This window comes from Sorex fumeus, unplaced genomic scaffold, assembly GCF_029834395.1.
Source record: "Sorex fumeus unplaced genomic scaffold, SorFum_2.1 ptg000055l, whole genome shotgun sequence".
Lineage (NCBI taxonomy): Eukaryota > Metazoa > Chordata > Mammalia > Eulipotyphla > Soricidae > Sorex > Sorex fumeus.
Genome location: NW_026606112.1, coordinates 3566124 through 3587613, shown reverse-complemented (window position 1 = coordinate 3587613; position 21490 = coordinate 3566124). Strand labels below are relative to the sequence as shown.

Below are 21490 nucleotides of genomic sequence, written 5' to 3'. Positions count from 1 at the left end.
TGAGAAACAATGAGGAAAAAATGCAGTCAATAATAAAAATGTTACATACTGCATGATTTCAAATGAAAATATCTTAAAATGCATATAAAAAAGTATTTTATCTTGCTCACTTATTAGAACTCAATGTTTCTGTATTAGTTTTTCTGTTGGAGTCTTGCTGAACAGTATTTTAATAAAGAGAAGTATAAATCTAAGTTTCTAAAAGCAAAGCTAGCAAAACAAATGAGAACTAACCACACAAACATCTGCTTGTTTGCAGGAACAAGTTGGACTGATTAATAATTCCAATTGAGACCTCAGTTTCTCGTCATCACCAAGAACCTGGTTAAATTTCTTCACAAAATCTTGTGCTTTTCCAGGGTCAGGTAAATTTTCTATAAAATGAAAAACAAATGAACATTAAAAAAAAGATTATCTTAAAAATAATGCTGAGACAACAAAATGCAATCAACTTAGCTCCTAAGAAGACAATTAATTACTAGGAAAAGAGTAATTCAGAGGAGTTAGTTCAAAAGGCTGGAACAAAGACTTTAAATGCAGGAGACTGAGGTTCAATCCCTGGCACTGCACTGGTTTCCAAAGTACCACCAAAGTGACCCCTGAGCACTAACCTGAGAGAAGCCCATGAATAAGGCCAGGTATGGTCCCAAAATAGAAATAAAAGGAATCATAAAAAAGTAAGAGTCTTACCAAACATGATTGCCACCCATTGCCTCTTTTGCAAACCACAACACCCAATAGGAGAGAGAGAACAAAAGGGAATGCCCTGCCACAGAGGCAGGGGGGGATGGAGGGGATGAGGGGGATGAGGGGGGTGGGGGTGGGAGGGATACTGGGATCCGTGGTGGTTGGAAATGGGCACTGGTGGAGGGATGGGTATTTGATCATTGTATAATTGAAGCCCAAGCACAAAAATTTGTAAGTCTACAACTGTACCTCATGGTGTCTAATAAAAATTAAAAAAAAAAAGTAAGAGTCTTAGAAATAAAATTAGTAAGGAAAAGATTATTTGGTGCAGTATGATAAAGGAAAAATGCAACAAAAAATAGGAGTTGCATTAAAGCACCCTGTGATCAATCCCCAGCAAGAAATGGTTCCACAATCACCTATTGAAGCAACCCTCAGGCACTGCCAGAAGGGCACCATCATGGTAAAAGGGGTTATTTTCCTTACTTACTATAAAACTGATAGTATACATGGTAAAGGATTTGTCTGCATTTGTATTTATCCACAGAATGAATAAACTTACTCACTTGCTATGGTCATCAGTTTTCCAAACATGGCAGAACAGTTAGCCTCTGACTGAAATTTAAAACAAAACAAAAAAAAGAACATTTATATAATGATACATTAACAAAATAAAATACAAAAGCAAAGAAACAGAGAGCCAACAGATAAGCCATCCACTTATCATAACTTTGAACTCCTAGCCCTGTTTACTGATTATTGTCAGTAGTTATCGTTGGGGCCCACTGAACTTGGAAGAAACCCTCCAAAAAAATTGTGAAATCAAATACCAAATAAAACTATTTTTATTTTATTGGGGGGGGGGTTTGAGGGGGGGAGGTGTGGCTGAGCTCAAGGCTTGCTCTTGGCTCTGAGCTCAGGGATCACCTCTGGCAGCCCTTAATCATATGGGATGTTGGGGATTGAACCTGGGTCAGTAACATGCAAGGTGATCATCCGACCAGCTGTACTATTGCTCTGGCACTCAAATAAGATTAATTTTTTTTTTGTATTTTGTTTTTGGGCCACACCTGGCAAAGCTCTGGGCTCACTCTTGCTCTATGCAGTAGGTTGGGATATCCAAGACAAGCACTCTATCCTTTGTACTACTGCTTGAGCCCAGAGGACATTTTCTCCTAAATAGAGTTCTACTAAATATTTTGTGGGTCATTTCTTAAAAATACTAAGGAAATTCATTTAGAAGTATATTAAGAGATTACTCAAGATTCTTTTACACACTGTATAAAACGCTTCTATACTTAAAGAATTCCTTCTATTTTGACATCTTTATCTAATGCCTAAATTAATGCTGACTAGATTTCTATACTGAAAAATCAAGTAGTGAAAAAAATTCTAACATCTTGAATATTATCTAAAAACCGATAAACTAAGTATAAATTCTTAAAATATTTGATAAAATAATTAGTCTGCTCATGCTAGCATTTGAATTTGTTTGCAAAGGAAATAGACTGATAACAGCGATAGCACAGCGGGTAGGGCGTTCGCCTTACAAGCGGCCAACATGGCCGACCCGAGTTCGATTCCTCCGCCCCTCTCGGAGAGCCCGGCAAGCTACCGAGTGTATTTGATATGCCAGACACAGTAACAACAAAGTCTCCAATGGAGACGTTACTGGGCCCGCTCGAGCAAATCGACGATCAACGGGAGGGCCTTTACCTTTACCTTAACAAAAATTTTATTTAACTCATTTAGAAAATATGAACTGAGTTACTGAGTTACTTTTTGCTTGCCTTACTTTACTCTAACTACAAAATTTCTGAATTTAACAAAATGACATTTACTTAATCAAAACTAAAGGTGAACCTACTGTAGGCTGCTTGTGCAAATCCAATAGTTCCCGTACATGACTTCTAAGCATGTTCTGACACTTCCACATTTCATTGAGGGCTCTGCAAATCAAGAATATAAAAAAGTAACACTTCTCAATTCTCTAACTTTTCCAATTATTGTAAGATATGATTCTTATACTCTTCAATCAAATTAAAAGAACCAGAAAGTTTACTAGAAAATAATTTAGTCTAATATGGTAAATATAAAGCGTCTTATAAGATGGACAAAAGAGACAAGCCCAGAAGGAATGGTTCAATTCCTGGCACCACAAGAGTGATGCCTGGGCACAGAGCAGTAAGTAAACCCTGAATACCACCAGGTAACCAGCGTCCTTACCTCACCCCTCAACCAAAGTTTCTTGTTTTGCTTTGCTTTTGGGCTACACTCGAAATGCTCAGAGACTACTCCTGGCTCTGCACTCAGGAGGTGGTGCACACCTTATGGGATGCTGGAGACGGAACCTGGGTTGGCTACATGCGAAGCAAGTACCCTATATGTTGTACTATTGCACTATCTAAAAAAAAAAAAAACCCAGCTTATTAGTGAAAATATCTGAGATGCTTAGACGAATCAATTAAATATTAACCAGAAACTAAAAGGACTGAAAGAAAAGAACTGAAAGATGAAATGTCAAAGTACAAGGTATACCTAGCAAATTAAAACAATTATAGGCTGAGACAGCTAATGAGTGTGGGGATCATCAGAAAGTCATAATATACTATAGAAAAGGGACCAGAAGGGCCGAGGAGATAGTATAGTGGGTCGTGTGCTTGCCTTTCATGTGAATGACCCTGGTTCAATTCCCAGAATTCCGTATATTCCCCCTGAGCAATGCTGGAAGTATTTCCTGAGTACAGAGCCAAGAATAACCCCTCATCATCACTGCTGTGTGCAAAAACAATAACAAAAAGGGATTAGAGATTTTACAGCAGTTAAGGTGTTTGTCTTGCATGAAATTAACCCAGGATTGATCCTAAGTGCAGAGCCTGGAGTTAGCCCTGAACAAAACGAAGAAAGGAAGGATCAGAACATGGGAAATGAAAATACAGTATAGATAGCTAAGCTCACATCAAACATGTGAGAGGCCCTGGGTTGATACCATGCACTATCTAATCCTTACATTCCCTAGCACTGCAATGTGTGGTTCTAGTGGACCCTGAGTACTTCTAGAAGTGATCCCTAGAAAGCAAACAAAACACACAAAAAAGAATTAGATCAGGAAGATCTTCATTTTAATGCCAGACTAAGGGATATGTAAGATATAGAGAGATAATATTCATGTACAATCTTTTAAAAGAAAAGATTTGACTTCAATGGCCAAATTTTAACTGTTTATTCTTGACTCCTCTATTAAAAACAGGCACTCTTCTCTTTACACGTTACAAAAACCCAGAGCAATTCAGAAATTTGTGTTTCTTTGAGCAGTCTGTCAATTATTTGGAAATAAAACCAGAGAACCAAACGTCTGGCCAGAAGTTACTACTACTAAAAGGCCGCTACCTAAAAACGTTTTACTACCTAAAATGTTGGGCTGGAGCGATAGCGCAGCGGGTGGGCCATCTGCCTTGTACGTGGCAGACCCAAGTTTGATTCCTCTGCCTCTCTCGGAGAGACCAGCAAGCTACCAAGAGTATCTTGCCCGCACGGCAAAGTCTGGCAAACTACCCGTGATGTATTCGATAAGCCAAAAACAGTAAAAAGTCTCACAATTTGTTGCCCACTCGAGCAAATATATGAACAACGGGAGGACAGTGCAGTGCTACAGTGCTACCTAAAATGTTATGGCAGTGGCTGGAGCAAAGTACAACAGACAGGGCATTTGCCTTGCAAGCAACCAACCTGGGTTTGATCCCTGGCACCCCATATGTTCCTCCAGGCACTACCAAATAACTCCCGAGCACTGCCTGGTGTGACCCAAAAACAAAAGCCAAAACCAATTTAAAAACATAACAAAACACCCCACAAAGCTTCTTGGGAACAGTTTTCATGGAAATGGTTTAAAAAGTTGAAATACAATACATCCAAAGGATGTAGGAATCAAAGGTTTAATTACTGTCACCACTTGGTACCCTGGTACTGCCAAAAGTGGACCACACACAAAGTTCCTCCAAATAGTAAGAAGATGGCCAGAGCTTGCTAATAATTTATCAAGGACATGTGCTTCATGAGGATACCTCTGTGGAACTTCAGCTTAAAATGTAGAATCTAAGTCTAACAAGGAAGTAACAGACAAAATTAAATTGAAAAAAGAATCTAAAAAAGTATATGTAATACTAGAAAAAAATTAGAGTACAGCAAGCAGGTTATGATGCTTGCCTTGCATGTTTTAGATCTGAGTCTAACCCTCTGCACACCATAAGGTTCCCTGAGTCCACCAAGAGTGGTCCCTGAGTGCACAGCCAAGAGTTAAGACTTGAGTGTGGCAAAAAGAAAAGAAAGAAAAAAAAAATTAAATGACTAAACTTGAGGGGAAAAAAATCTATTAAGAACATTTGATGATTGGGTTTGGAGTGGTAGTACAGCAGGGAGGGTGTTTGCCTTGCATGTAGCTGACCTGGGTTCTATCCCTGGCATCCCATATGGTCTCCCGAGCACCAACAGGAGTAATTCTTGAATGCAGTGTGAGGAATAACCCCTGAGCATTGCCAGGTGTGATCCAAAAGGCATTAAAGAAAAAGAAAAAAGAAAAAAAAAAGGATAATTTGAACTCATGAAACCATGTAACTGATTCACCTGTCAAATATGTCTAACAGAATTATTTTTGCTTTAACTTTTCTGAACTTAAGTCATGAATCTTTTTTATTTTATAAGTACTTTAAGTTCCTGATTCAACTAGAAAATGTAAAAACCTCAAAAAATTTTAAGATAAAAAAGTTCTAGAAAACCTTCTAGAAACAATCTAAATAATCATTTCATGAGGAATTCCCTACAGATCAATAACTTTGTACATCAAAAGCATCAATACTATTTTAACCATCACTTGTCACTTGTCATCCTGTTCGTCGATTTGCTCGAACAGGTACCAGCTTCATTTCACCCTGTTGGTGCTAATGTAGCCCCAATGGTGTCTGCTCACTCCAGGAACACGAATAGCATCAAACTGTTTGACCAGGGTATTGACAAAGAAGTCCAACGATCCTGTAGGTAGATGGCCAGACATTCTTTCGACGTCCCGTGGAATCCAGTAAGTAATGACTCTAGTCCAGTGGTAGACTAGATTACGTGTCCAGCCCATCTGATTTTCAACATCTTGGCAAATGAGGCAGCGTCCCTGATCTTTGATCGTTGACAGAGGTCGGAACTCCGAATTCCTTTTCTCATTGAGTGAAGAGTGATACTCCAAGCATAGCTCCTTTGATTCCTCTTTGGATGATCCGAATAGCGTTCTTTTCCTGTTTTTGTAGGCCCCAGGTCTCCGAGGCATATTTTAGTGCAGGAAGAACGGTGGAGTCGCATAGATGTGCCAGGAGCCGGAGGTTCTTCAACCTCTTAACAACTTCTCTGAGGCTCTTGAAGGCCTCGCTCTTCCTCCTGTGCATTTCTGGTACCAAGTCGTTCCTCACGTTGAGTTCTTGACCCAGGTACACATAGCTGCTGCATTTGGAGATGTTCGTTTTTCATGAACACTGTCTTGGTGAGATTTAGCTACAGTCCGACCTCTCCACACTCATGGTCGAAGTTGGCCAGCATTTGAACCATACTTCACTAAAAAGTAACTTACGGGCCAGAGAGATGGTGCAGAGATAATGGTGACTGCTTTGCACTAGGCCAACACAGGCTCAACTCTTGATACTGCATGACTTCCCTGAACACTCCCTAAAGTGACGCCTGGGCAAGATTTAAGATTAAGCCCTGAGTGGCACTGTATATGGCCCAATAGGAGAAGAAAAAAACTTACTTGACTGCATTTGGATCCAGACTAGCATATAAATAATATAAGCACTTCATTCTCTCTTCAGTTTCCAGGTTATGGGGAACAAGATATTGAGCAAAGATTTTCTCTACTAATAGTCTATAAAACAAAAAGACTTCAATTAATAAAAACCTTTTATCACTTTTGAAGCAACAGCTATTTTGTATTTTAACTACCTCATGGACAACCTGGCAGGCTACCGAATGCAACCTGCCCACACGGCAGAGTCTGGCAAACTCCCCGTGGTGTACCCAATATGCCAAATACCAGTAACAATGATGGGTCTCATTCTCCCAACCCTAGAAGAGCTTTTAATATAGCACTTTTAAAAAAATCTCAGGGCTAGGACGAAGGAGACGTTACTGGGGCCTGCTCGAGGCAATCGACGAACAACAGGATGGTCGTGATCGTTGTGATCGTGAACTACCTCATGCTTAGGCAAATCAATGGTACAACCTGCTTATAAATACAGTGGAAAAGAGCAGTATATAGTAAGAATACTTGCTCCATTTCTTGAAAGTATAGATACTTTTGAATTTTGATCTAGAGTTGCTATCTGTGGCTTTACATTTTTTTCCAATATGAATCATCTATTTAAAAAAAAAGCAACCTTTTAATTGAATCACTGTGATAGACCCTTAGAAAGCTGTTCATGACTGGATTTCAGTCATACAGCATTCTAACACCCATCCCTCACCAGTGTACATTTTCCAGTACCAGTGTCCCCAGGTTTCCTCCCATCTCCCTTCCCCTGCCTACCTCTATGGCAGGAGCCCATCCCCCCATTTGAAATATCTGTTCTTAAAGTGATATATGTGATGCTTAAACAGCAGTACTAGATTGCCCTACTTACTCTTCATCAGTTATAAGTTATAGCAAACTACTTACCATTAAATATCAAGCTATGATCTGAATAAAGAATTCTCAAAACACATACAATATTAATTTCCTAAGTATAGGAGTTCATCTGAGCTCTGACACCGTCATATAGTAAAATTAGGGTCAAGCTTTTTACACTGACTTGCCAGTAAAATTTGACTTTTCCTATATATATTTTACCGTTTTCCTTTCCATACTCTATAATACTTACTAGTATTAAAACATCCTCTTTACTAAACCAACTTGTTATTTCGTATTATGAATAAAAACATACACAGAGCCAGTCACTAATTAGTGAGATTTGTATCCAAATAAGTCCAATGAATAGAATTTTTCAGAGTATTTTAGACCTGCTAAAAAAACAACAATTCTACTAATGAACAGAATGGACACTTGGTTTTTGGTGTTATTCATTTCAAAACCCATGTCTACTGCACTATTATTAATTATGCTACAAAAATTCTCATTAGATTCTTATATAACCTGTATAATATGGAGAATGATTTTGGAAAGAAATTTTATTAAAAATCAAATATTTATATCAACATAGTAGACTCACTTGTCATCAATGCTATTCTGATAATAAATATGCAAAAGTTTGTCCTTTATCCAGCTCACTTTCTCTGCAGCTTCCTTTCCTGCTTCACCATGAAGACAATATTTCTTATAAAGCTGAGCCAGACCCATCATAGCTTCTTTTCTTACCCGCCACTAGAAAATAAAAAGTTTATAGGATAAACTACATGAGCAAGTTTGTCCTTTGTCCAGCTCTGCAGCTTCATTTTCTTTCACCATGAAGATAGAATTTCTTTTATATAAAGCTGAGCAAAATGTACAGTTTCTTTTCTTACCCACCACTATAAAATAGTAAGTTTACTGGATAAACTTTCCTATATTAATCTACAAATACTGGCATGCCTTTACTAATTTGTACAATTACACTTCCACATGATTAAGTCAACAAAGTTTTTCAAAAAAACGAACTGCTTTATCATCAAATATCTATGTCACTTTGGAAATTATTTAATGCAAATCACTGCCATCTATCAAGCAAAGTACAAAGACTAAAATTACACAGATTTTACCCGTTTATCCAGAGTTCTTTCTCTTACAAAGCCCAGGAGTTGATCATTAACTAACGTAAGATCTCTTTTGGCAGCTGTTATTATAGTAACAATAACATCATGACGAATAGCTTCTTCTGGATCATGTGATCTAACTTTCAAATATTCTGTAATGAAAAAATAACTAGCTAAATATTATGTAACATATGTAGAAAAGACTAAAGCTTTAAGCTTCTAGTGAATACAGAAAAAAATAATAAAATGTGTCATTTCTGACACAAAAACATCCTACAAAATCACAAATAAACTGCAGTACGCTCATATAGTAGAGTCACGTCTTAATAATATAGTTGTATCAATTATTCCAGGAAAGTCAAATTACAATGTTTATATATAGAATTTAAGTCTCAAAATATTTAAAAGAAAAATGGTAAATACTTATAGTTAATTATTTGATAGATACAAATCCACAACTTACACAATTTATATTAAAAAAAAATGGATCCAGCATGTGGCTCACTGGTAGACCATATGACTTATGAGTTTAGCTCCTGATCCTCAGGAGCACAAAAAGAACCAAAAAACTAAAATGCGCAATGACCTTTTTCAAAACACCCTCAATAATTATAATACAAAGAAAATAAAAACATTTCCTTTTTAGCAAGCACCACCTTGTTAACATTTTTATAAGTAAATTTAAATGTTTTATATACAAGAATTAGAAATTCTAGTCTCATCCAGAAGAGTATCACTTTTTTCATTACTATTATATAAATCACTATTATTTATCACAGATATAATTATTGCTCAAACCGAATTATCATCAGCATCTACTTCCTCAAATAATAATCTTTTCTTTTCTGTTTTGGGGTCTCACCCTGCGATGCTAAGGGTTTACTCCTGGCTCTGTACTCTGTGGACCATATGGGACGCTGGTAATCAATCTCGGGTCAGCTGTGTGCAAAGTAAACACCTTACCAGGTGGGCTATCACTCCAGCTCTCAAATAATAATCTTAAGGAATTTCATTGTTTTTTAAATTTTTTTTTTGGGGGGGGGTGTTTGGAACCACACCTTGAAGTACTCAAGGGACCAAATGGGATGCTGGGTTGGCAATATACAAGGCAAGCATCCTATCCATTGTACTATCTCTCTGGCTCCAAATTCCAAAAGATTTTAATGAATGCTTTAAATGTAATTTCGACTATCTAAACATAAAACCTAATGCTAGTATCTGATGGACCTAAGATAGGACTAGATTTAAAACTTTTTCAACACTGAAGTTAAGAATGAAGCTGAGTACATCACTTTCTTTTGTTTTTGGACTATTTCCAGAAGGACTGTGTTCAGGGTTCCATGTGGTGCTGGTGAATCTTCTACATGTAGTTTCTGTTTATTCCATGGAGCTACCTCTCCAGTGCTCAAATTAATAGCCGCCTTCTTCTTTTTAGTTTTTGGGTTACAAAAGGTGATGCTCAGGCAATTATTCCTGGCTCTGCACTCAGGAATTAGGAAGAACTCCTGGCAGTACTTGAGGGACCATAGAGGATGCTAGTGATCGAACCTGGGTCAGAATCTGCAAGACTAGTAGTATTCTACCTGCTCTATGACCTATCCAGTCTCCCCAGATTAATATTCCCTCTCTTATTTTCATTTTTTTGCTTTTTGGGTCACACCCGGCTAGGCACAGGGGCTACTCCTGGTTCATGCACTCAGGAGTTACTCCTGGCGGTGCTCAGGGGACCATATGGGATGCTGGGAATCAAACCTGGGTGAGCTGTGCGCAAAGCAAACGCCCTATCCACTCTGCTATCGCTCCAGCCCAATATTCTTAATAACTGACATAGCTTACCTGTGAGATCCTTTGCTAAATCTGGGTGATTCATTAAACAGTGACTTGCAAATTTCACACTTTCTAATCTCACAGGAACATGAATGTCATTAAATCTACATAGGAAAATTGCTAAATGTTAGTTGTAAGACAAACTTTTCAAATAACGTATATCTTAACTATGTAAACAACAACAGTTATCCAGTTAGAAAATGTTCTCACAAATGATACGTTTTGAAGCAACAACAACAAAAAGATACCTAGTTTACGCATTTATTTTGGCTCTTGGGCCACACCCACAGATGCTTATGGGCTATGCCTTGCCCTGCACCTAGGGTAACTCCTGGTAGGGCTCTGTGAATCATATGGAATACCAGCGATTGAACTCGGGTTGACCACATGCAACACAAGCACCGAACCTACTATACTATCTCTCTAGTCCCCAAGATCACTGTATCACTCACATCAAATTGTTCATCAATCTGCTTGAGTAGGCACCAGTACCATCTCCATTTGTCCTCGTCCTGAGATTTTAGCAAGTGCCACATTGGAGGCTCTTTCAGGGTCAAGGGAATGAGACCCATCATGATTACTGGGTTTTGGCATATTGAATATGCCACGGGGAGCTTGTCAGACGCTGCCGTGGGGGCAGGATACTCTCGGTAGCCTGCTGGGTTCTCTGAGAGCGAGAACTAGACCGTTCCCAAGATACTTAATTTAAAAGTAGAATTCATTTATTGTAAGTAAACATTATCCCTCAATCCAAACTAGCTTCCTTGTAGAAATAAAAATTTGAAAGCTTAAAATTCTGTGACAAATCAAAGAAGGCATATTAAAAATGCACATCTGGGGAGACAGGGTTTGGGAGCCATAACCCGTGGGTTTTCAGGCCTGGTCCTGGACCTGTAACTCAAGTATCATTCCTGGTTGGTTCAGGGGACTTTACTGGGGGCTAGGAATTCAACCCTGATTAGCCTGATTGGCCACATGTAGAGAAGTGTTGTTCCCTCTGTATTATCATCTCTCCAGCCCCTCCAAATGCATAAATTTTACTAAAAAAATTTATGAGGAAAGAAGTTTCAAGAAAAGTACATAAATGTATGTAACAGTCTTAAAAGAAAATGGTTTCGTATAAGATTAGCATCAACTTGTATTTAAAATGCTTTTATATAGGTCTACTATATTGTGCGGCATACTGTATGCTTTTATTTACGTGAAATTGAAAGAAAAGCAACAATTTACAGTAACAGCATATCAGTGGCTGCCAAGATATCAGTGGCTGTAGATGGTCACAAAGCAATGTCAGGATTGAGAGGTTGTAAGAACTTTTGGATGTAAGTCTACATTATTTTGACCATAGTGATATGCCAAAAACGGTACAATTTTGAGCTTATAATAGCTTATATATTAAGCACAGTTTTAAGTCCTTAAATCTTTTCAAAACAAAACTCAAGTGCAGCAGATTTTTTAAAAAAAAGGGCCTATGATATTGTAAAGATTTCATAAATACAAAACACCTCATGGAGATTTTAAATGCAATTAAGACATGTTAAGTAATTTTAAGGGCTGGAAAGATAGTACAGCAGGTAGGGAACTTGCAGCGAATGCAGCTGACCCGGGGTTGATGCCCCAGCATCCCATATAGCACCCAGGTGTGGCCTAAATATTAAATTTTTTAAAAAAAAGTTTATTACTTTAAATGATTTTTAAATTAAAAACCATTAGGTAGAAATTACTTAATATGCCCTAAAATTACTTAATATGGTCTAAATCATCTTTATGCCTTTTTTCCTTATTATATAAAAATAATCATGCTATAAAACTTGAATTTTTCATAAAACTCTAAAAAATTAAAGATGTCCCTATTTATAATCAAGCAAATAACATACTAATGCTAAATAGAGAATAAACCAAAAACTACTAATAATTTAAATCTGTGAATCAGATTTATGATCACAGAAAAGTCTCTAATGATTGCTTTTATAAATAACTCAATGCCACTGCTAATATCAATATATACGGACTCACTACCCTGAAAACTGGCAAGTATAAATAAAAGCTTCACCATCTAAAATTTTACAAATTCAAGTAATTTGGTTCTACTGAGATTTTCAAAATGGCCTGTTTTGAGCAAGTAACTTCAGTTATCATGACAATCTATTTCTCAGATCAGTTACATTTGAGTATTTAACTTAGCACTATTTTGAGGATAGCAACACTGAATTTACACGAAGAAAATTTTATTCCACTTTATGTAACAGTTGAATCAAAGCACTCACAAAACTCAAATGTTATCTCAAATAATTAAAACTCAACTTTTCAATCAATATAAATCAAAGAAACATGTAAATACAATATGAGGGGATTTCATCAAATTTCACAGATGTCATAACCCAACAACCAAATTTTGTGAGAAAACATTAAAAGCACAGGTTAGGTCTTTAGATACATTTAGGTAATTTATAAACCTAAGAGATAAACAACAGTGACTGATATATGTTCCAAATCAAAACACTGCATGGATAGTACCAGTCATAAATTATTTATAAACCTTGAGGTTAGCAGCTTTCTCATAGTGCTCTCTACCATCTATCTAATAGCTTTACTTTATTTTATTGGGTGACATATGAAGCTTACATTTTGATTGCTATGTGGAAGACTGGGGGTGAGGTGGGGGTTGGAAGGAGAGGGGAGGGAGAACAGAAAGGAGCCTATGTTGATAATCCAGGTAGAAGATGATAGTGACGTGGATGAGGATGGTGGTGGTGGCAATGACAAGAGGTGGTCCTATTCTGGATGAATTTTGAAGAGTATTAAGACTGACTGCTGGATCGAATGTGGGATGTGGAAGAGAGGAATCCAAGGTGCCCAAGAAAATGGGCCTAAAGACAACAGCATTATTTTAAACACAAACACACGTAAGTTTTAAGCTTTATTCATGTGAAAATGTCATAACTTATTTTCCTTGGATAAGAAAATAGGTATTTTCTTATAAATAAAAGATACTACAGAAAATCAATGTTTTTCTATATTTGCTTTTAATTAACAAAACAAACTAAATTGACCTCTAAAACATACATCAGAATACACAAAATTTTATATTCTCTTACCGTCCAAGAAAACACTGCCAAAGTGGACGATTCTGAGTTGCTAAATCAGAATCTTTAGAACCAAACAATTTAGCTAAAAGTCGAACAACAGCTAATCGTTCTTCTCCATCATTGCTCTGTGAAGAAAAAAGAAAATAAACTAAAGATATGTATGTATCAGATTATGAAAATGGTGACATGTTACAAAACTGAATAGCTCTATATTTCTGTATTTTTAATTGCAATGATGAGAACTTTATCAAATGCTCTAATTATACAGAAATTAATCTGATTCCACATCATATCATCAGATTCTCTCGTATTTCACACTCTCCCAACTGAAAATTTAAGCATACATCAGTGCTTGATAAAATCAAAATTATAGAATAAGCAAAAGATAGTCATTCTAGGGGCTGGAGCAATAGCACAATGGGTAGGGCGTTTGCCTTGCACGCAGCCGACCCGGGTTCGATTCCCAGCATCCCATATGGCTACCTGAGCACCGCCAGGGGTAATTCCTGAGCGCAGGAGTAACCCCTGTGCATCTCCGGGTATGACCCAAAGAGGAAAAAAAAAAATCATTCAATTCCCAAGAATCCAAGGAAAAAATCCTGTGGTCAAATAACTGTCACCTTTGTAAGTTTCTCTCAGGACAAATCTTTTGAGCAATTGAGACTTCAACATTAAAAAAAAAAAAACCCACAAATTAAGATTCTGATATGTGAAGTTCCACTTAAGAATATAAAACTTTTTTGACTGGAAAAAACAATACTGAATGTCATGCTTCAAAAAAACTCATTTATAGAAACAATCTTAAGAAGACCTAATATGTCAGATAAGCCAAACACCACAAAAACAGAATAATTGGAATGGAGAGATAATACAGGTCAGCAGCATACAAGGCAAGACCTGGGTTTGATTCCCGTCACCCCACGAGGTCCTGATCCCTGCCAGGAGTGATCCCTGAGTATAGAGACAAGAATAAGCCCTGAGCCTGAGTCCTGCCATATGTAGTCTTAAAGAAATAAAAACAATCAATAAATAACTGTAAAATGTTTTCTAATAAAGTTTTCTAATTCTTTTTTATTTGCTCTCTGCTCTTCCTCCTTCCCCTTTTCCATGGTGCTGGGAAGTGAACCCAGGTCTACTACTGCAGAGCTAAATCCCTTGCTTAGAGCATCTAATTTTTTATATCCAATATACACCATGGCCTGGAGTGATAGCACAGCGGGTGAGGTGTTCGCCTTGCACACGGCTGACCCGAGTTCGATTCCTCTGCCACTCTTAGGGAGCCTGGCACGCTACCAAAAAAGTATCTCGCCCGCACAGCAAAGCGTGGCAAGCTACCTGTGACATATTCGATATGCTAAACACAGTAACAACATGTTTCATGATGGAGACATTACTGGGTCTGCTCGAGCAAATTAATGAACAATGGGAGGACAGTGTTACAGTGCTACTTAATTCACACTATAGAAGTTCCTTTCCAGGGGCTGGAGCAATAGCACAGTGGATAAGGCATTTTGCACGAGACAGACCTGGGTTCGATTCCCAGCATCCCATATGGTCCCCTGAACACCGCCAGGAGCAGAGCCAGGAGTAACCCCTGTGCATTGTCAGGTGTTACCTAAAAGAGCAAAAATTCTGTCCCAGGGGCTGGAGCGATAACACAGCAGGAAGGGCGTTTGCCTTGCACTCAGCTGACACAGGTTTGATTCCAACCATTCTATATGTTCCCCCGAGCACCATCAGGAGTAATTCCTGAGTGCAGAGCCAGGAGGAACCCCTGTGCATTGCCGAGCGTAACCCAAAAAGAAAAATATATAAACAAATTCTGTTCCAGTTTTAACTCATGATGTCATGTATTAATATAAAATTTATTATGAAACCATACGCTGTATGGAAAAATGTTTTTTTCCCCCCATAATTGGGTATTAATCCCTGGGACATAATCTTACAACATCAGACAGTGCATTACACTAAGTAATATTCCCAATTTAGTATATGAAACCTTTGAAAAATCCCACATTCACCAAAACAAATAAAGGCAATTACTAAAAGTGACTGCAATGACCCGTCCAGCCAATGTTAATACACAATTTTTAATAAAGAAATACCAGAAACCAAATAAACATTAATGGGAAAGAGTAAATTAAAAAACAAAACAGAAATAAAATAAAACCCAAGAAGATCAAGATTGTGGAATATAATCTTTTACTTATGAAAGCCCGAACTCGCAGAAATAGGTGTTCTGTGGGCAAAATTGGTACAATTATAAAAAACCATTCTGACCAAATTCTTCTCAATTACAATATAGATTAGTGAGTGTTGCCTTTTACTAAGCCTAACTAATCGACCAATCTGATTCATTTTTTTAAAAGAAAAATCAATTTACTCCTGAAATGTCAAGCACTGAAAAAGAATTTTTTTTTTTTTTTGCTTTTTGGGTCACACCAGGCGATATCAGGGGTTACTCCTGGCTCATGCACTCAGGAATTACTCCTGGCGGTGCTTGGGGGACCATATGGGATGCTGGGAATCGAACCCGGGTTGGCTATGTTGGCTGTGTGCAAGGCAAATGCCCTACCCACTGTGCTATGGCTCCAGCCCCTGATAAAGAAATTTTACTTAGTATTTCAAAAGATGTAACATTTTCACTGTTAACAAATGCCAAGTTGTTAAATTCAGCCTCAGCTTAATTTAAATATACTCAGTAAAGTTGTAACATAATTATATAGTGGCAGTTAATTTTACTTTGTAGCAAAATAGATTCTCTGATTTACAGCAATATTATTAACGTATCCAAATTAAAATCTCTTTATTAGTTAGTACATCATTCAAATGTAAACATTATAGGTAACTATATAAAATTTACATTCATATTTACCAAGAATGGGTAAAAAGTAGAAAATCTTCATTTTTAAATAACAAAAGGTAATTTTAAGTTGGGACTGGAGATAGAGTACAGGGGGCAGGATGCTTTCCTTTCATGTGCTGACCTGGGTTTGATCCACAGTATATCATATGACCCCCAAGAACTGCCAGGAGTAATCCTGAGCATCATGTGAATATGGTCCCAAAACAAAACCAAAAAGAATGAAGTCGCCTATATTTTTATTTCACCTAAGTTCTAGCCAAAATAGTTACTGTCTATTACTATTTGAAAGTAATTTACTCAATGCTCTGAAAAGTTTTACTACAACCAAAGCAAGTGCATTTTTTAAAAATAACTTTTTGTTTTTGGGATGGAGGAATGCACACCTTGCTATGCTCAAGGCTTACTCCAGGCTGGGATCAGGGGATCGTATGTGCCAGGTAGGCCACATCTGCATGTAAGGCAAGAACCTTACTCTACTATCTCACCCCTTTTATGTTTTTGTTTTTGGGTCACGTCTAGCAGCACTCAGGAGCCACTCCTGCTGGGTTGGGGGACCATTTGTGGAATTGGTGATCAAACCGAGGCCTAATGCATGCAAGGCAAATGCCCTATCCACTGTCCTATCACTCTGGTCTCATTTCTTTTTATTTAATTTTTCTTTTTAAAAGAAGTTATGGATCCCTTGCTGAATTGGTCATTAAATAATTTACTCCCAATCTAGAATGCAAAATTCTGGTCCTCAACACATGAGTTATATTATAATCAAGAAATTTTGAGCAGGCCAGAGTGGTAGTATAGTGGGCAAGGTGTTTGCCCTGCATTTGTCTGACCCAGGTTCAATCTCCAGCATCCTATATGCACCCCTCCCCACTGAGCATCATCATAAGCAACTTCTGAATGCAAGGCCAGGAATAAGTACTAAGCATAACTGGGATGTGGCCCAAAAAACAAAACAAAAACCTCTGAGCAGTTCGGTCGAAACTTCTAATGTTCACAAGACATATGTACACATTAATAAATACCAACATGCATAATAATGAAAACGCATTATAAGCTCCTGGAATTACTCCATTTTTAATCTATTATCTGTATATATCAGATATTAAGAACATGTGCAGATTACAATTCTGCAATGCAAATTCACATGGGATAGCTTTATTTAAGTAATTTTCAATATATAACTTAATAATAGGTTACCTGAACTTACTTTTTTTTTATGTAGGAGTACTGCTATTTATTCAGCCACTGATTAGCTGATTAAATTGTGCATAAAATCCACCTTGCTTTTCTTTTTTCATCTTATATTTATTTACTGAATCACTGTGGGAAAAGTTACTAAGCTTTCAGGTTTAAGACTCGGTCATACAATGATCAAACACCTTTCCCTTCACCAGTACTCATTTTTCACCACCAAGAACCCCAATATATACCCCCACCCTACCCAATGCCTGTGAGGCAGATGATTTCTACTTAAATCTTCTCTACAATGATTACATCATTTTGACAAAAGATGCACCATTATTTGAACTTACTCTTTTATGGTTAGAGAAAAATTACATGACATTTTTCCTCAAAATTAAGGGCTTACAATTTATACTCATTCTTACCTTCAGTTTGAATTCAAGCTGTGGCATGACAGACAATAACAAATGAGGATCTATAGCAAAAAGTTCCTGAATCAGATCAAATACGTGTTCTGACAAATCACTCACTGATGACTTTCCGAGCACCAGGACTTGATTGAAAAACTATCAGACATTAAAAAATAAAGTTTACTTAAATTAGAAACTTGGATAATTTTTAATAAACTACCATACAGACATAACATATAGCACTGAAGGGAATGAAACAGATCTTTCAATTATTAATATATAAATTATCAAAATAGTAAAAAAAATAAACTTCTTACAAATTGGAGATGTAACTTAGCTATACAACAAAGCTAAAAAATAAAGGGACAGAGAAGGGACAGAGAGGGAGAGAGGGAACAGAGGACGGGAAGTGAGGAGAGGCGATAAAAAGAGGAGAGGATGGTAGAAGGAAGGACATCTTTAAATAACATTTAGTCATAAATGTAGAGATAAAAGAAAAAAGAATTAAGCTTTTTCAAATTAAGAGTATTACTATAATGTATTATAATGCTTGCTAAAATGAAAACAATTTAGATAAATTATGTAATCTATTAGAACTGTATAGACAAATTTCCTTGGAACGAAATCAAATTTAAGCCAGAATCTTATTTTTCCATGTTTAATAACAAGGAGTATTTAAAGTAATTCTTAAAACAACAATAATCAAGGGCTGGAGTGATAGCACAGCGGGTAGGGTGTTTTGCCTTGCATGTAGCTGAACCGGATTCGATTCTCAGCATCCCATACGGTCACCTGGGCACCGCCAGGAGTAATTCCTGAGTGAAGAGCCAGGAGTAAACTAAATACAGGGTTCAATCCTGACCCATGTAGGCATCAGGATTTTAGTCACCCATTTCAGTCACTCTGTGACTGAAAACTCCAGGCCTCAAGGGATTGGGGGAGGATGGCTCCTTCTCTCGCCCTTTCAGTCCTGGCTGTCACACCCATGAACTGCCTCCGGGTGCCATTTAAGAGCATGGCCACGGTCCAGAGACTCACAAATGAATCTCTGACCCAATCAGCTGGCTGCAGAGATGTCTCCGGACACCAATTATTTAAAATATTAGAATTCCAGGACCGTGCAGCTGCAAAATGCTATTCTTAACAAGCAATACAAAATAAATTATCTAGCATCTGTCTGTGGGACAGGCTTGAGTGGTGGTGGAAAATTCAAAATAATGGTGGTGTGATTGGTGTTGAAATGCTGAATATAATTATTGTGAACAACTTTATAAAAAAATGTAATTTAAAGAGTAATTCTGCCCTCTTAGTTCAGAATAATTCCTGCTTAGAAAAATTACTGCTAGACTATCTAGAAGGGGCCTTTTTAAAAGGATAAGAAGGTCTCTAAAGGTTTGGAAGAACTCATTAGTAAATTCAATTGGGTTGTCTTTTGACTGGGGGAGACATAATTATTGTTTTGATTTGTGTATGTAAAAGTGGGAGCTGGAAAGTTCCAAGTCTTTTTTATTTAGACACTGTATTCTACTGATTCAGTCTTGCCATTTTTCTAGGCTCTCTATTTTCATGGCATAAGTTGTAAAGTGTTCTTGCCAGAGCTTATGAATTCCTTTGAATATTTAGTAAACCTCCCTTTAATTTCTGATGCTAGTACCTTCAGATATTCACTTTTTCAGTTATCTTTCTTCCCCCATGCCTTTACTAACATATCTGCTTTTGTGCAGTGGTCAAATTCCAACTGCCTCCTCGTGGTTGTGCCTTAACTGCTTCGTCGTGGTTGTGTCTTAGTTTTCCTTGAGATTATCATCAGTTTTAATTCTAAAATTCTGAATCTATAACCTATCTCAAGTTCAACAACAAGTGAGTCTCATGTGCACTGTCCATTACTTCTTTCCTTTCACTAATGGTGTTTTTGGTAGCACTCTCAAAAGAACCAAAAATATATATACCTGTACTGGTAATTCAGGAAATGACTATAGGGCATTGGAGGATGAAGAGAAAAACTTTGCTGTCTCCGAGTACTACCAGAAGTGTCCCTTGAGCACAGATCCAGATTATCTCATAAATATGTTCCAAACCCTAACCACCCCAAAAAAGGAATTTTGTATTTGATTATATAATGGATCAAACTATCATTTTTTCCATAAATTTGCTCTAAATAGATAAAACTTTACCAGTAAGTTAAACCAACATATAAAAGGTTCTAATATACTAATACAATAAATTAGAAATTAGGCAATTACATAATACAGGTAGAAATACATACATTGGCAATGCATGCCTCAATAGTCTGAACTGTCCTTTTCAATAGGACTTTTGCGAGGTCAAAGGATTGTTTATTTAAGTTCTGAAAAACAAAAATACGCAAAGTTATAAATGAATTAGTGAATGTATTATAGTGCTGTTATACCATGATAGTCTACAAAATGGCACCCAAAAAGGTAACAATTCATTTCATGTATTATACGATATCCTTGTTTCTAAAATGCAGAAGTTGTAAATGAGAAATCAAAAACTAAAATAAATTTTTGTCTACAAAAAAAGTCCAATTCTCTATTAAGCTGTTTTTATCACACTGAATGGATACCTAAGGCATTTGCCTTGCACATAGCCAACATGGCCGACTCAAGTTCGATTCCTCCACCCCTCTCGGAGAGCCTGGCAAGCTACCCGTGACGTACTCAATATGCCAAACACAGTAACAAGTCTCATGATGGAGACGTTACTGGGCCCGCTCGAGCAAATAGATGAACAATGGGAGGACCATGTGATACTGTGATTCAAGCAATTATATCTATGTATCCTAAATACAAACGACACCCACACTCTCCTCTAATCCACTATTCTTAATATTTCCTTGTTTAATTAGCTGAGAAGTAGTAATCAAGGTGTTTGAGGTAAAATTTTCATAATTTAAAAATGTTGAATATTGTTCCCTCCAAGACTCTCAATGCACTATGTAATTAAGGGTCAAAAAAGGGCTGTAGGAAGACTTTTAAAATCAAATCTTCTGGGCCAGAGTGATAATACAGCAGGTAGGGCATTTGCCCTGCATGCGGCTGACCTGAGTTCAATCTCCAGCATCCCATATGGTCCCCTGAGCACTGCCAGGAGTAATTTCTGAGTGCAGAGCCAGGACTAACCCCTGTGCAATGCCAGGTGTGACCCAAAAAAAGCAAAAAAAAGAAAAAAAACCCAAAAAAACAAAACAAAACAAAAAACCAGAAAAGCAAAAAAAAGAGAATTATTTAAAAAGATCAATTATGGCAAAACATAATTCTTTTCATGTGAAGTATTTCATAAGTGAAGCATGTAGATACCTTTAAATATTTAGTATCTTCGTACCATACAGACCTTATGTGCAGGGATGAGATTAATAAGAATGGAATCCAATAATTCTTGAGACACTCCATCACCTTCCATGATGATAGAACTCATCAAGTCTAGCATGTGCATTTGTACCTTCTTATTGTGGCTATTGCTTTAAAAAAAAAGGCAGGGGGGGGCAGAAAAAAGGGAAAAAAATTAGGCTTACTAAAGAAAATTACAGCATTCAGTTTTGAAAACAAATATCTGAGATGTAAGAGGATTTTCTCTTGAGGGAATCATGCCAATTCTGGTATAGAATTGTCAGCTGCTCTATTTGTTTTCATTATAAAAGCTTTAGG

At 37.1% G+C, this 21490-nt stretch overlaps 1 protein-coding gene across 3 annotated transcripts in view; it reads right to left on the bottom strand.

The window, feature by feature from the left end:
- The window catches only part of PDS5A (PDS5 cohesin associated factor A), an 88524-nt gene that overhangs the window by 35313 nt on the left and 31721 nt on the right, over positions 1 to 21490 (bottom strand). For all 3 annotated transcript variants that reach the window (XM_056125554.1, XM_056125553.1, XM_056125555.1), the window contains exons 6-16: positions 21177 to 21303; positions 20089 to 20169; positions 17838 to 17978; positions 13374 to 13489; positions 10285 to 10379; positions 8455 to 8600; positions 7929 to 8080; positions 6476 to 6589; positions 2555 to 2636; positions 1254 to 1302; positions 235 to 374 (exon numbers count right to left, since the gene is read on the bottom strand). In XM_056125554.1, coding sequence (XP_055981529.1) covers positions 235 to 374; positions 1254 to 1302; positions 2555 to 2636; positions 6476 to 6589; positions 7929 to 8080; positions 8455 to 8600; positions 10285 to 10379; positions 13374 to 13489; positions 17838 to 17978; positions 20089 to 20169; positions 21177 to 21303 — 1243 coding nt within the window. The remainder of the gene's footprint in view (positions 1 to 234; positions 375 to 1253; positions 1303 to 2554; positions 2637 to 6475; positions 6590 to 7928; positions 8081 to 8454; positions 8601 to 10284; positions 10380 to 13373; positions 13490 to 17837; positions 17979 to 20088; positions 20170 to 21176; positions 21304 to 21490) is intronic.